Source organism: Rhinatrema bivittatum, chromosome 3 (assembly GCF_901001135.1).
Source record: "Rhinatrema bivittatum chromosome 3, aRhiBiv1.1, whole genome shotgun sequence".
NCBI lineage: Eukaryota > Metazoa > Chordata > Amphibia > Gymnophiona > Rhinatrematidae > Rhinatrema > Rhinatrema bivittatum.
Window position 1 is genome coordinate 375,457,723 of NC_042617.1, and position 15,033 is coordinate 375,472,755.

Below are 15,033 nucleotides of genomic sequence, written 5' to 3' on the forward strand. Positions count from 1 at the left end.
AGCCAAAACAACCAAGGATCCCCGAGACTGTGGGTGGACCTGCCCCATCTGCTGGAGACAGAGAAAGACTGAGGGGCTGTGGGTGGCACCTTACTATATGTAGGGAGCCCGTCAAGTTTTGCTCTGTCTCCATCTGCTGGTGCGGAGTCACAACCCAGGTGTCTGGACTGATCCGGGTACGTACAGGGAAACTATAAATTAAAAAAAACAAACAAAGAATAACTAAGAAGTTTGGGGAAAGAAAAGTGACAGCTTTAAACAGTAGTTGTGCTTGTTGAAATCTCTTCGGATACTTAGAAATATTGATACTATTGTTTGGTCAACAAAAAGGTATTCATTTGATTTCCCTGAGAGGCGGACCTTTCCAGAACGTCCAGCGCCGCCTGTAATCTCTCTTGGTGACAACAAAGCTCCTCTTCAAGAGTGTGTTTGTGAACAACGGCAAGGTTGTACTGAGCCTGCAGCTGCTGAACCTGCAATGACCAAAATCCTGTTCTCAGTGTAAGGCTGCCACTTCCACCTGACCTACGGCACCAAAACTTTTCAGCTGTATCTAGAGCTTCACACCAATACTTAACTTTTGCAAACTTCAAAAAAGCATTGGTTTAGAAGAAATAAAGAAGGTAACCTTTTCTCACTTGAATTATGGAGCACATAGGGCAACCAAGGTAGGCAGTGGGAATTTTTACTGCCTACCCTGGCTTCCCAACGTTTTCATTTTTACATATGGAACAGACACCCTCAGGTTGTCTAGTGAGCTGAGATGGGATGGGGATAGGTGGAGAGATAGCAAGACTATCAACTCCCTCGCCCTTTATCTTCCCATAAAGATACTCTCTGTGGTTGTCTCTGACCATGGTACTATTCAGACTTGCTTCATTAATCTATGTGCTGATCAATGCTAAGCAACATCAGAGCAGGAGTTTACAGGATGAGTCTTGGTAGAATCACAGTGGGCAGCATTCTGAGGTACTTCCAAGACACTTAGAGCTCCCCCTCATCCCTATAATGCAACACATGGAATAGCTAGCAAGTGCCTTCTGGCTGGGGTATATGGCACAAGTCTTCTGAAGGCAGTACTTTTATAACGCTTGAATTAATGGCCTTGCTGGTGTGTAATAGCATTTTCATAACCACAGTCAAGTTAGAGGTAATAATTCATGATTTGTTTAAAGTAAGCAAGTCTGAGACAAAGAAACACTTCTGTTCCAGGCTCTGATCTTCATGCTGCAGAATGGAATGCTGCTGCTCTGTGTACAGAACAGAGAGGACATACTGGAGCATGGCACTCACAAGTGCAAAGAATAAATGAATGCAAGTATTTATGATTTTGAAAGCTGGTTAAGTCACATCTATTTTCTAAAATTATGCAGTAATATCAATAAGGTCTGAGAAATCAGGGATTATGGGGTGGAAGATGGGTATGGAGCTGTTTGTAGCAGGCTAGTTGTTATATGCTTTTTATTATTATTTTATTATTTTTATGCTTTTATGCTATGTATTGTTTTGGGTTTATTTGCTTTCATTATGTATGTGAACTATTGTAAACCACTTTTATTGTTTGACAGATAATGTGGTATAATACCTTTTATAAATAAATAAATAAATAAAGTCTAGGAGCACAACACAACAAAAAAGAGTTAGTGTCTACCTTAAAATGCATTATATCTCAGTCAACATGAAAACTTTTGTGTCCCTGAAATTTCACCAGATGTTCTTACAGAAAAACAAATACATGGAAACATATAGGGGTAGATTTTCAAAGGATTGTGCGCGTAAGATATGCGCGCAACCCCCAAAAACCTCCCCCTACCTCCCCCTGCGTGGGCCGAGCCTATCTTGCATAGGCTCGGCGGTGTGCGCAAGCCCCGGGACGCGCGTAAGTCCCGGGGCTTGAAAATTGGGCGTTCTGGGGGCGGGGCGCCGGCCCGGGGGCGTTCTGGGGGCGGGACCAAGGCCTCCGGAACAGCCACCGGGCCGGGGGATGGAGAGCCAGTGCGCGTAACTTCTTCAGTAAAGGTTGGGGGGGGGGGGGGTTACGCCGGGCAGGCGTAACTTGCACGCGCCGGCTCTCCATCCCCCGGCCCGGTGGCTTTTCTGGAGACCTTGGGGTGGGTTAGATAGGGGAAGGGAGGGGAAGGTGCGGAGGGGGGTGGAAGGAAAGTTCCCTCCGAGGCCGCTCCGATTTCAGAGCGGCCTTGGAGGGAATGGAGGCAGGCTGCTCGGCTCAGCTCGGCGTACAGGTTGCACAATTGTGCACCCCCTGCACGCGCCTACCCTGGATTTAATAACATGGTTATAAAATCGGGCATAGATTTGTTCGCGCTGGGTTGCGCAAACAAATCTACGCCTGCGCGCATGTTATAAAATCTGGCCCATAATGTTCTTCATGATGTGTCTGATCAGGAAAAATCTGATTACAGCAGACAAACAAAATTATTGACCAATTCGACAGAAAAAACTGTAGGATCCTCGTGAGTGAAAAAGATCTGCATTTTAAGATGGTGCCTAATTCCTTTTTCCTTCTTGGAGAGTAAAAACTGTAGTACCATTCCTTAGTGACTGTAGCAGCACCAGTTTTGAGTCTTCATACCTCTGACTGTAGAGTGGATAAGTCTTCAGCGGCTGGTGCACTTGGTTCTGGAGACATTAGCATCGTCAGGTCCTCCTCAGCGCTTTCGGCTTCCTGAAAACAAACAAAGGTTTCTGGTCAGAAGCAACACCAAGACACTGGAAAAAATGTGCCATGTGTAAAGGTGCGCGTGAACAAATGCATAAAAACAGTGCTTTCCAGGCCCCTCAGTGCGCCTGTTCCACAAGAAAGGCCTTGCCCCCTCGCCTTTATTTTGCCCACTTCATCATCCCCCTCTGCTGGTGCTCCTCTCACTGTGCACACTCCAAGGCCATTTTAGAAGGCTAAAAAGTAGACAAAACAGCCTTCATGATAAAACTCTAGATATGTGCAAGGGTCTCTTTATACACACTAATGAACAAGTGCCAGTGGGGTTTGTGGACTATCTGCTTGCTTCCATTACATTGCAGTATAGTGCTAGTATACAGCTGACCAGTACTAAACTGCAAAATATCAAGGGCCAAAGCCTACAGTCTCTCCTTCATTATGTAGCAAAATATCTGGATAGTAAAGAGACACAAGGCCTTGAGGCTTTGCCTATCTTTTTGATTTATATTGCTATTTATGGTTTCATGGGTTAGACCAGTAAATCCTGTATGTATACAACCAGAAATTGTTTTTTTTTTAGATTTCCATGCAAGATTTAGTGTCTTGGGCAGAGAGGCTGTCGTAAAGGATTACACCAAGGCAACTGCTTCTCCTGCTTCAGTGATAGTCATACCCCTACCACAAGCCTTATTATTGACAAACCAAAAAATGTTCAAACAGAAGTACCGGTAACTATAGAGGGAAAGGAAAATAGACTCCAACTGTGATGCTCTTTACGTCCACTGAAAAAAAAGGACAGCAGAATAAAACAAGGTTTTTGCTCACGTGCAGGGATCCTCTCTTCAGTCTCTGGGCCGATCTTTTTGCCAGCTGAGTCAGAATACTCAAAGCAAAACCTGTTCCAGTGCATTTTAGGGTAGTTTCCTACAGCATATTGTTCCATCGTGATATTAGGCCATGCCTTTAGGTCTCTCAGACAGCCCAACTGGCAGCCATGGGGGCTCCAATGTTTCGGCTGGTTCATTATGCGAGGCAGGCATTTGCATCAGTTGCACCAAAAATTGTAGAATGATTTATCTATTCATGTGACAACAGAACTTAATTCTGTGAAGTTCTGTAAATTAGTTTATTTGCGCACCTGTTCTCTGGGAGACAGAACTCACGAATCTGTAAGATGGAGTGTGGGATTGCGGTCTGTCTTGGCATGTTATGACCAAGGTAGGGATCTGGGGGCTGGTCAGTAATTTGATCGGCCATCTTTGGTACTGTGGTTAGATGGCAGCAGGCCTTTGGCTTGGTGTGTTTGTCAGTGATTGTATTAAATTTTGGTGTTTAATTTAGTGTAAACCGCTTTTATAGTTTGTACTGGATATGTGGTATATAAATAAAATAAATAAGCAAATAAGAAAATAAATAAAAAAAACAATATATACAATATGGGCCGGATTTTAAAAGCCCTGCACGCGTAAATCTGGCCGGATTTACGTGCGCAGGGCATTTGCGCGCCGGCACGCACACAGCCCCGGGATGCATGTAAGTCCCGGGGCTTCGTAAAAGGGGCGGGGAGGGGCGTGTCAGGGGCGTGTCCGGGGTAAGGGGGCGGTTTCGGGCGGGACCGGGGGCGTGGCGCCAGCCCGGGGCGTGGTCGAGGCCTCCGGACCAGCCCCCGGGTCGGGTGATGACACGCCAGCAGCCCGCTGGCGCGCGCAGATTTACGCCTGCTTAAATCTGCCAACAAAGGTAGGGGGGGGTTTAGATAGGGCCGGGGGGATGGGTTAGGTAGGGGAAGGGAGGGGAAGGTGCGGGGGGTGGAAAGAAAGTTCCCTCTGAGGCCGCTCCAATTTCGGAGCGGCCTCGGAGGGAACAGGCAGCACGCGCCGAGCTCGGCGCACACAAGTTGCACAAATGTGCACCCCCTTGCGCGCGCCGACCCCAGATTTTATAAGATATGCGCGGCTACGCGGGTATCTTATAAAATCCAGCGTACTTTTGTTCGCACCTGGCGCTCGAACAAAAATACGCGCTCGCGCAAATTTATAAAATCTACCCATATATATACACACACACACACACACACACAATGAGGTGTAAACTAACCCATCAGTAGGAGGGGTAGGAAGTTGGGAAAAAAAGGATTTAGAAGCTATCAGCGCTTTCACAAGAAAAAAAGAAAAGGTCCCTAGTTGAGACCACCTGATTTAAACTGTACCGGAGTGCCCTGAAGAAAAAAGTGGAATTGGTGAAGTCATCACTTTCTATGGCAGCTGAGTAGTGGTTTCACTTACATTTGGTGTTGCTTGCTCATTCATGTTGCGATCCTCTTTCTCCTTTTCCAGGTCTGCCACTCTTATAAGACAACGCTTCAGGGGCTCGCACAACCTCGTGTACTCCACGGTGGCAACAACAAATGCCACAAGAGTAGCTGCATCTTCAGAGCTATACCTGGCAGCTGCAATGGTTATTCCTCCCTTATTTGGATCCCGAGTCTGTGCATTGTCAGGGTGTACAAACTTTTTGGCAGGAGCGATAGACTGGGGTGTGGCATCTGCAGGTAACCCAAGAAACACAAGCAGGCTTTACACCAATGAAAGGGTAACAAATTGTACAGAAAGCATTATTTGTACAGAAATGGAAAGTATCAGATTCTTTTTGGCCTTGCATGTTGCATTGTGCAAATTTCCACAGAAGCAGTCACTTTGACTGCAGCATACCCCAATGTTGGTTACATGCCTTTTTGTAAGGGACAACCTTGAAAATGTAGTTTTCTAGTAGCTGGCATCTGTTCACAGCTTGCTTTCTCACAGGACCTTGCTGCGATTTTATGCTCTTTACCCATGGTCATTCGGCAAGGATAGAGGAAGTGCAGGTAAAATTATTTTGCCACTGCCCTGGTTCAGGGGACTCTGCCTTCCCTGGAGATCTGGGTGGCACATGGGTTGAGGATTGCACATACTTAGGGCATTTTTTAGTTTTTAAGAAAAATTTGAAGATCCAGCTTTTTAAACAAGCATATTAGAATAATGTCACAATGTTTATGATGGACCTGGAAGAGGATTACTTGAGGCTTATTTTTTCATTATTTTAATTCTCTTTTATTATGTGTTTTTTAATTTGATTTTAATTATTTATTTAATGTATTATTATTACTGATGTAACCATTATTTTTATTTTTCTTATTATGACTATGTATTTATGATTTAATCTGATTTTATTTACTTTTATATGTTTATTTTGTAAACCATTGTGATTGATTCAGAACAATGGTATATAAATAAGTAAATAAATAAATGAGCATTAATTAGCATCAGTATTACCCATTTTAATGGAGTAGAAAGAAAGGGTCAACAAACAAGATGTAGGCGATTATCTTTTCATTAGCTTTGACGCAATGAAAGAAGCAAAACTCTGGAAAGCTAGTCAGGAATGTATTACATTAGTCCAATAAAATGGTATCACCTATAACTTGTTTGTTGATCCTTATTTCCATGTATCCAAGTGGACTAGCATGGCAAGCACATTTCGCCATTGTAATCGAAAATGAATATATTTCAGAATGGTCTTTGGTTTTCTATGGAAAATAAAGAAATCCTGGGCACTCTTAATTGTTCTTAGCTATGACGTTAAATTAGTGCATCAAAAGCAGCACACCATAAAAGTAATTGTGTATCCACTTTTTAAGTACTCTAGGAGTCCTTCATTACAACTTGTAGACATCTCTTTGCCAAAGAGTTACAGGAATACAGCTAGCCCCTTCTTATTTATATGTTGATTATAATGACTTTTACTATTATTATTAAGGTACCAACAAGACCATTTCTAATTCTGACAAAATTTCTGGGGAATTTTGGGGAACTTAATTCTAATTTTGAAAAAAAGAGTGCTAGAGGAAGAACAAATGCTGTCTTATATTAGGAAGAGTATCAGACAACATGGCAAAGGCTTGGAATGATCAGTTCTCACAGATTGTTATTGTTCTTCCATTGGCAAGTTCTCATATTTAAACATAGCAGATGCAGATTATTCCTTAAAACTCTTGTTTGTATAGCTGGTCCTCCCCCACTTCTTCCCTCACAACTGGTAAAGAACTCCCATCTGCCAGGCTTAATTGAATACCCTTTGGAAGCCAGTGGGAGGAGCCAAGTGGAGAAGTGAACTGAGAATGCTCAGTTTAGTGATCCCACCAATTAACTTCCTCTTAGTCAATTTCTTGGCCATGCTATTATACCAATGCATTTTTGGATTTCAGTGTGTGACGGGGCTATGCTTTGTCACTAACATTTGATCCCTAGTAATTTTCCAGCAATGGGCAGTGGGAGTTTCTTTTTTTTTTTTTATTATTATTCAGGATTCCTCCCCTTGCTATAACTCTACCTTTTGGGGGGAAATACTTCTGGGGAGTATGCTTAGTAGTGAGGTGTGTTGGAGAGCGAGGAGAGGGAGTGGAGTTCTGGATGGTTCTTGCCTCATCCTGTGAGGTCTTGTGACTTGAAGGAAGATAAGGAGTAAGATTTTGTTGATTTTGGAGAAGACTTTTTTAGAAGATTGATCAGTCCAGAGGGAAGGGCGTTTCCCCGGTGTCCCAGAAGGCTGCATCAAAGAATCTCTTTGTCCAAGCAAACTGTTAACAGCAAGGGTGAAAAGGATTTGTTGGTTTGAGAAAGGAACTCAAAAGACTTGGGGAGACTTCTGAGAGTTAAGGGTGAATTTTAAACCCTCCCCCGCATGTAAAATCCAGGAGTTACGTGTGTGACCGGGCCTTGTGCACACCGCGTGTATTTTAGAAGGGGCCCGGCTGCGCACGTAACCCTCCTTATGCGTACACGAGCTGGGCCTCGTAAAAGGGGCGGCCCAGTGGGCGGGGCAGAGCTGGAGGTGGCTGGTACAGTGGCCATTTGCTGCTGTGCAGGGGGATCGTGCATAAGTTCTAAACAAAGAAAAAAAAAAGGTAGGATCTTTTAAGGGGTCAGGGAAAACAGGGGAAGAGGGGAAGAGGGAGGGAGTATGGGTAGGGGGTAGGGAAGTTCCCTCCCAGTCCGCTCCTTAATTAGAGTGGACTGGGAGGGAACTGGGGAAAGCCGCGATGCGTCGCCGTGTGAATTTTGCAAAACTGTCCACCCCCTTGCGCATGCTGGGGTAGATTTTATAAATGTACGCACGGGCGTACTTTTGTACGCTGGATTTTATAAGATACGCGCAATGCAATTAATAGCAGTGGCTATTCCCTAAGTAAACTTGATTAATAGCAGTTAATGGACTTCTCCTCCAAGAACTTATCCAAACCTTTTTTGAACCCAGCTACACTAACTGCACTAACCACATCTCTCTGTTGTATTCAGTAGAGTCTGACTGTACTGGGGGCCAGGAGATTAGCTTTCCTCCCAATTGGACTTGAACCCGAACCAGCAGCACTCCTGGGTTGATGATAACCATACAAGCGGGGGACTGGCTACATTGCATTACAGCATGACCATGTTATTGAGAACATTTTTTTATCATGCATATGCTACATATTTTTGCATGACTTTTTAAATGGTATTTTAATGTACATGTTATATTTTTTGCAAGTACATGATATGAAACTCCAAGGGGGTAGATTCAGGAACAACGTCAGGAACTATGTCTTCACAGAAAATGTGATGGATGCATGGAATGCCCTCCCAGAAGAAGTACTGAAGAGAAGAACAGCAAGGGAATTGAAAAGGGCATGGGATAAACACAGAGGATCCCTAAAGGCTAAAAGATGGAAATGATGAAGAAAAGGAGTAACGTGTGATAACTGGGGTAACCTACACAGAGTGGCAGTTACTACTCTGAAAAAAAAAATCTTGCTGACAGACTGGATGGACCACGTGGGCCTTTTTCTGCTGTCATTCAATTTTTTACTACATTGTGTGCTAAACTTTATTTTAGTGCGAGTTTAATCGTATAGGCTCCATAATCTCGGAAATTGAAAGTTGTCCTAAATTACTTACAAGGAGCAGCATTTTCAAGCAAGGAGCCTTCACCAGTTACGCCTTGAGAACCTTCTCTGGCTTTCCCAAGGTAAGCCTCAACGTCCTTCAGAGTCTGGTCTGGCAGGCCGTCTTCCAATTCAGCAACACTAATAGGAGGATTAATAGGAGCACAATAAGGGGAGTAAAACAGCTATCACTAAAGTAGCAATTTTCCTTTCCATCCTGTGATGTTTTTAGTTCAATGTTTGTGTATCTTTAACTGTATTGCCGTACACATTTCTTTTTACTGATTTCATAGATAAGGAATAATTAAATTTAGCTTAAAATGCACAGTAAGAAGAAAACTTGTCCCAAAACCTCACTGCAGCACAAGAACAGGCACAGACTGAAACAATGCTATTATATACAGAACAGTAGAGATGTGAATCGGAACCGGAATCAGTTCGGTTCCGGTTCAAATCGTGCAATTTTTTTTGGCCGGTCCGATCGCGGTTTTGTTTCTCGGCTGCGCCCGATCCGATAAACAAAAAACCCACCCCGACCCTTTAAAACCGCTCCCTTAGCCTCCACCACTCTCCCGACCCCCCCAAAAATGTTTTAAAATTACCTGGTGGTCCAGCGGGGGTCCCGGGAGCGTTCTCTCGCGCTCGGGCTGTCGGCCGATAAACAAAAAACCCACCCCGACCTTTTAAAACCGCTCCCTTAGCCTGCACCACCCTCCCGACCCCCCCAAAAATGTTTTAAAATTACCTGGTGGTCCAGTGGGCCCCGGGAGAGATCTCCCGCTCTCGGGCTGTCGGCTGCCACTAATAAAAATGGCGCCGATGGCCCTTTGTCCTTACCATGTGACAGGGTAACCGTGCCATTGGCCGGCCCCTGTCACATGGTAGGAGCACTGGATGTCCGGCACCATTTTTGACAGGAGTGGCAGCTGTCAGCGAGTTTGACAGCTGATGCTCAATTTTGCCGGCTCTCAAACCCGCTGACAGCCACGGGTTCGGAAACCGGACGCCGGCAAAATTGAGCGTCCGGTTTTCAACCTGTGAGCCGTAGGCTGATTTTAAATTTTTTTTTTTTTTTAATTATTTTTAACTTTTGGGACCTCTGACTTAATATCGCCTATCTTTGGGTAGGTGCTAATTTCTGAAAGTAAAATGTGCGGCTTGGCTGCACATTTTGCTTTATGTATCACGTGGGAATACCTAATAGGGCCATCAACATGCATTTGCATGTTGCGGGCGTTATTAGTTTCGGGGGATTGGATGCTCGTTTTCGACGCACTATTACCCCTTACTATATAAGGGGTAAAGCTAGCGCGTCAAAAACGCGCGTCTAAACGTGGGTTAACAGTGCGCTCCATCGGAGTGCGATTCAGAAAAAAACAATTATTCAAATTGGGGCCCGCAGTAATTGGCAGCCAACGTATTAAAGTCCATCAGCACATAAGTATCATGGTCATACAAATGACATGCGTAAACCACACCTTTTTGAGCCGGAGTGCACTGTACTGTATCGGCTTGTCTGGTAGTGAGAACGCATTGTCTAAAAGCCCAGTGCTTCTCAGGACTTCAGCACTATCAACTTAAACAGATGCGTGGGTAGGTTTCTCTTTTTCTGTTCATTATACGATTATTTTAAATCCACCAGCTGTCTAGAGATATTTTAAGTGTTGCATATAACCTTTAGTAACAAAAATGCTGCAGGTTCTTGGAGCTGCCTCATTGGCTGGAAATGGATCCTGAGGGATGAGTATTCCACATTCCAGCATCATATTAAAAGGAAAACATAAGCTTTGAAAATGGCTTAGAAAACACAAAATAAAATGCATTCTATAATGCCAACACCCTCAGTTATATTTCATGCCTCTTTTCTGCTGTGCACAGATCTTCACAGAACACACACACAGCTTTGCATCTATCTAGCTGCTTAAATCTATGCATAATTGGAGTCACTGAAATGTCCTTATAAATAAGTCATAGGTTGCTGAGCATATGTAATACTGTCTGTGTCTGCAGGTATGAAGAAGAAATATTGTATGTCGGAAGTTTTAAACTGTTCAGGTAGCTACAGAGGGAAATGTTACTCAGTGATAAATCCCTACAATGAAAATGCATGTTAGCAGGATACATCACCTTGTCACATGCAAATAAAAGACAGACCCTTACCAATTAGAGAATAAGTGACTGGTAATTAGAAATAGAAAAAAGCAGACAAAAATTAAAATGAAAGTGATTAATGTACCCATGTATTCGCGCTTGGCAATGGGTGCGCAGGCAGTGTGGCATGGAGGGGATCACCTCCCTCTTGCTACCTTTTCTTGGAAATGTGGGATTTGTACCTGGCAGGGATTGTGGCGCTCTGTTCCAGACCTGGGCTTGAAAAGGTGTTGTTTACGCATGTCATTTGTATGACCATGATACTTATGTGCTGATGGACTTTAATACGTTGGCCCAAACTTACCAGGTACCTAACAAACATTTTTTTGCGTATCTCCAAGTCAGGCACTATTGTCTTCTCTACACTGGACACCAGAGATTTTAGCAGCAGAGGAAGTTTGTCACTAAGATGTTCGACACTGCCAACCTTGCCAATACTATCTCTGGATGGATTAAATTGTGCCGAACTGTGCAGCAGGATAATCGTTTAGGTTATTTGGCAGCCAAGTGGTCTGATGTGCTAGCCACGCCTCTTACCCCTCAGTACATGGCACAATGCTTTGCAGCGCTATATAAGCAAGTCCCGGATATTGGATTGCGGGAAGTCCAATTTAAGATTCTGCATGGAATATATTACGATGGCGTTTGTCAGTTCAAGATAAGTCCGTGAGTCCGTGGGACTCACGGACTCCTCTTTATGTATTAAATGCGGCCAGGAAGAGGGAACACTTTTGCATCATCTCTTTCAGTGCCGCTCTCTAGGAACATTTTGGAGTGATGTTTTCGCTATCATTTCTTCATGCACTGGGGTTCAGCAGCCGACGACTGGACAGTTTCTACTCTTTAGCCCGCAAGCGTGCTCTGCTACCTGCAATCGATCGATGGACAAATTTAGTAGAATGGCGGCTTTGTTGGCATGCCGTACCATTCTAGCAGTGTGGGTGGACCCGCATGCGTCGCCCCCGTTCGAGGGTGGTTCCTGCGGATGGCTTCCCTCTTACAGTTAGAATGTTTGGACTTTCTGGTTGGCAAGCGAAAACCGGACAAAGTGTATGGGGCTTGCTGGATCGCTTGTGCTCACTTATTGCCGGATGACATTAAAGATGGATTGCGAGAGAGTGGTTACACTTTTGGGTGGCCGTAGCCCTGGTCTCCATGGGTTGGGTAGGGGGGTAGGGGGACGGAGAGGGGAGGAATGGGTTGCGGAGGTTTGTGTTGGAGGGGGGTGTGAGTGTGGTGTGAGAGTGATAGAGTTGGGAAATGGGAAAACACAGGGGATGGGGATAAAAGTTGATAAAATGTAATGAGATAGAGATTTCCAGCTGTTCCGTGTGATGTTTGTTGGCGCTACTTGTTCTGCCTAAGTTACTGTGCCGTTTAGTCTGTGCTGCTTATACTGTGTGTTTATTTGCTTTTTTCTTTTTGTCACAGCATGGTAATGTTTCCTCCCCAATAAAAACTATTTTGAAGAAAAAAAAATGAAAGTGATTAACCATGTTAATAACATAAACTAAACTAAAGCCTCAAGAAAGCGGCTATGTGCAGTACAACAGTGGAGAAACAGAAATAAGAAATACATTCCCTCTTCTACTCTGCAAACTAAACAGATAGAAGAGACGAGTGATGGGCCACAATTCCATTTAACCAGTATCTGGTCGATTTTAAAAGCCTTACGTGTGCCAAAGTTGTGAGATACATGCATGACTCAGCCTGGCACGGCTGCGCAGATTTTAAACACCGTCTGGGTACGTGCATATCTGCTGGTACACGCATGAAAAAGGGGCTTGGAGTGGGCATGATCTGGGCAGGGAATGAGCGGGCCGGGACTGCACCATGAAGTCAGAGTGTAAGTAGTTACGCGCACAAGCGCGTGCCAGGGGTCCCCTACTGCATAAGTTTACTTCTGCTATGGACGGTGGGTAAGTATGTAACAAAAAAAATGAGGCTAGTCAATGGGGTTTTAAGGCTCGGGACTAATAGGGTAAAAGGGAGGCAAGTTAGCTAGGGGGTTTAGGAAATCCTCTCCTTTACTGGGGCAAACTGGAGGCGAACTGGGAAAAGGCCTATTGCGAAGCTGCGCATACCTATTAAAATTGCCCCCACTTATGCGCTCGAGACAGTATTCATGTGCACATGAATGTGTCAATATAAAATCATGCGCACATGTATGCATGGACAGCTGATTTTATAACGCGTGCATATATGTGCATATACGCACCTAAGTTATAAAATCGACGCATCTATGTACACGTGTCTTAAGTTTTATTTCTATATTAATTAATTTTAATCTTTCTTGAGGTTCATTACTGTCTCTGCAAACCTTTTGTCTTTCCATTTCATTTCTTTTATGACATTTTCTTTGTTCCTTTTTTGTGTTTTCTTTTTACTATTCCCATTCTTTCTGCATTTGTCATCTACTCTCTGCTTCATCTTGGATCTCATTTGCTACTTTACTAGTGCGCCATTCTCTTCTGATTCTTCTGCAATGAAACCTTTCCATTTTCTCAAACTGTTGCCTTGCTATCTGCGTTATGTTCTTGTTTGATTTCTGCCTCCTCTTTATTTGCATTTCGAACTCTATAAACTAATCTCCCTTTGTAGTTGAGTCTTCTCCAATCAACTTCAATTCTTTGATCGTTTGTCATCCTGGTGCTTGCCATTCTAAGAAGACAGCTGAATGCTGTGCAACAAGACCAAAGATGCTGAAACTGTGGGAAGCGCTGATTTTAGTTGGGCCATAGTCCCGTTGGTCCACCTCATTCCAATGTCTAAGGTCTTCTTTTTGCTGCTTTTTCAAGTTTTGGTTTTTTTTTTTGGTCGTCTGAAGGAAGGAACGCCTGGTGAGGTTAGAGTAAACTGATGCCATCCTCAAATATATGTCACATACTTACATCATGCCTCCAATAAATGTTAAGACAATTATGTCATATTGACAAATATAAAGAAAATCATTGTATTTGCTTTGCTGCTAAAGGTTTTATTTATTTTATTTATTTAGGTTTTTTATATACCGGCATTCATGAACAAGTCACATCATGCTGGTTTACATAGAAACAAGGGGTGCATAGAACAGTAGAACTAAACTTGTGCAAGGGGAAGCAGTTACAAAAAACAGGGGTAGGATAACTGGGAAAGAGAAAAAAGAAGAACGGTGGGGCGTAAAGATTTGTAAGGGGATAATTACTTAATAACTTAATAATAATAACTGTTGAAAGCACCTCATAATTAGGGCCTCTGGACCCTAGCTGTTTATAAGCTGCAAATTTAGGTGTTTATTTTTCAGGAAATTAAGTATATTTGAAGGGACCTGCCATAAGTGTTTATCAGGATTGCAAACAATATTTCTAGGAGCATTTTTAGGTTGATTCAAGTTTATAACAAAAAAAAAAGAACTATACAAAAGCCTACCACAAATTAAAAACAAAAGAAGAGTGAGGGTGGAGAAGAGAGGCCATCAGGAGGGGGGGAGTGAGAGTGTGTATATGGTGGTAGGGTGCAGGGTGGGTGTATGTAGCTATAGGGCGTGATCGGGGATATTGTGTGCGTGGCTGTGGGATGATTGCAGTGGAGTGGGTTTGTGTGGTTAGGGGACAGCAGGAGGTGGGGGTGAACAGCTGGGGGATGGGTAGGTGTATGTGTGTGTGTATAGGGTGTGGCTGAGAGGCTGAGTAGCTGGTGGGTCCCTCCCTTCCCTTTTCCCTCTTCCTCCCTCCTCCTCCATCTTCATACTTCTCCAGAAGGTACTTCTTCTTTGCAGGTGGGGCTTGGGCTCCGTGCCAGGTCATTCCTCCCACAGCATCTCTTCCTGGATCAGTGGACTTGGGTTGCCCCACTGGTCTCCTCTTCAAGAGCCACATCTTTTTTCGCGGGTCGCTCCTGCTCCAATGACATCATCTGGTCACTGATCTTGTGCCTCTTCCTGACTCGCAGTGGCCGATGATAACACTGGAGCTCCACCAGGTAGGTAGGGCTATTTTTGAGGAATTTTGGTGAGGAAAAAACCCCCTAAACTTCCCCATTAGGGATGTTTTATTGGGGCTTTTCAATTTTAACCAATAATCAGAAGCCCTAACATAAGTAAATGAAATCAATCAGTAAATGTCCAGAGGAGTGAACACTAATATGATTTTTCAACCGTGACAAACACACAAATAGTGCAAATGATATAGACAGATACACATTTTTCAAAGCTGCTAGAGAAAGTAAAAGACTTCCCACAAAAGAAAAAGTAGAAAAAAACCCA

At 43.8% G+C, this 15,033-nt stretch overlaps 1 protein-coding gene across 1 annotated transcript in view; it reads right to left on the reverse strand.

Annotated features, from left to right (window-relative positions):
* The window catches only part of LOC115088599 (dynein gamma chain, flagellar outer arm-like), a 535,861-nt gene that overhangs the window by 125,230 nt on the left and 395,598 nt on the right, over positions 1–15,033 (reverse strand). The window contains exons 80-83 of the mRNA XM_029596857.1: positions 8,653–8,780; positions 4,966–5,225; positions 2,594–2,686; positions 361–473 (exon numbers count right to left, since the gene is read on the reverse strand). Of these exons, the coding sequence (XP_029452717.1) occupies positions 361–473; positions 2,594–2,686; positions 4,966–5,225; positions 8,653–8,780 (594 nt within the window). The remainder of the gene's footprint in view (positions 1–360; positions 474–2,593; positions 2,687–4,965; positions 5,226–8,652; positions 8,781–15,033) is intronic.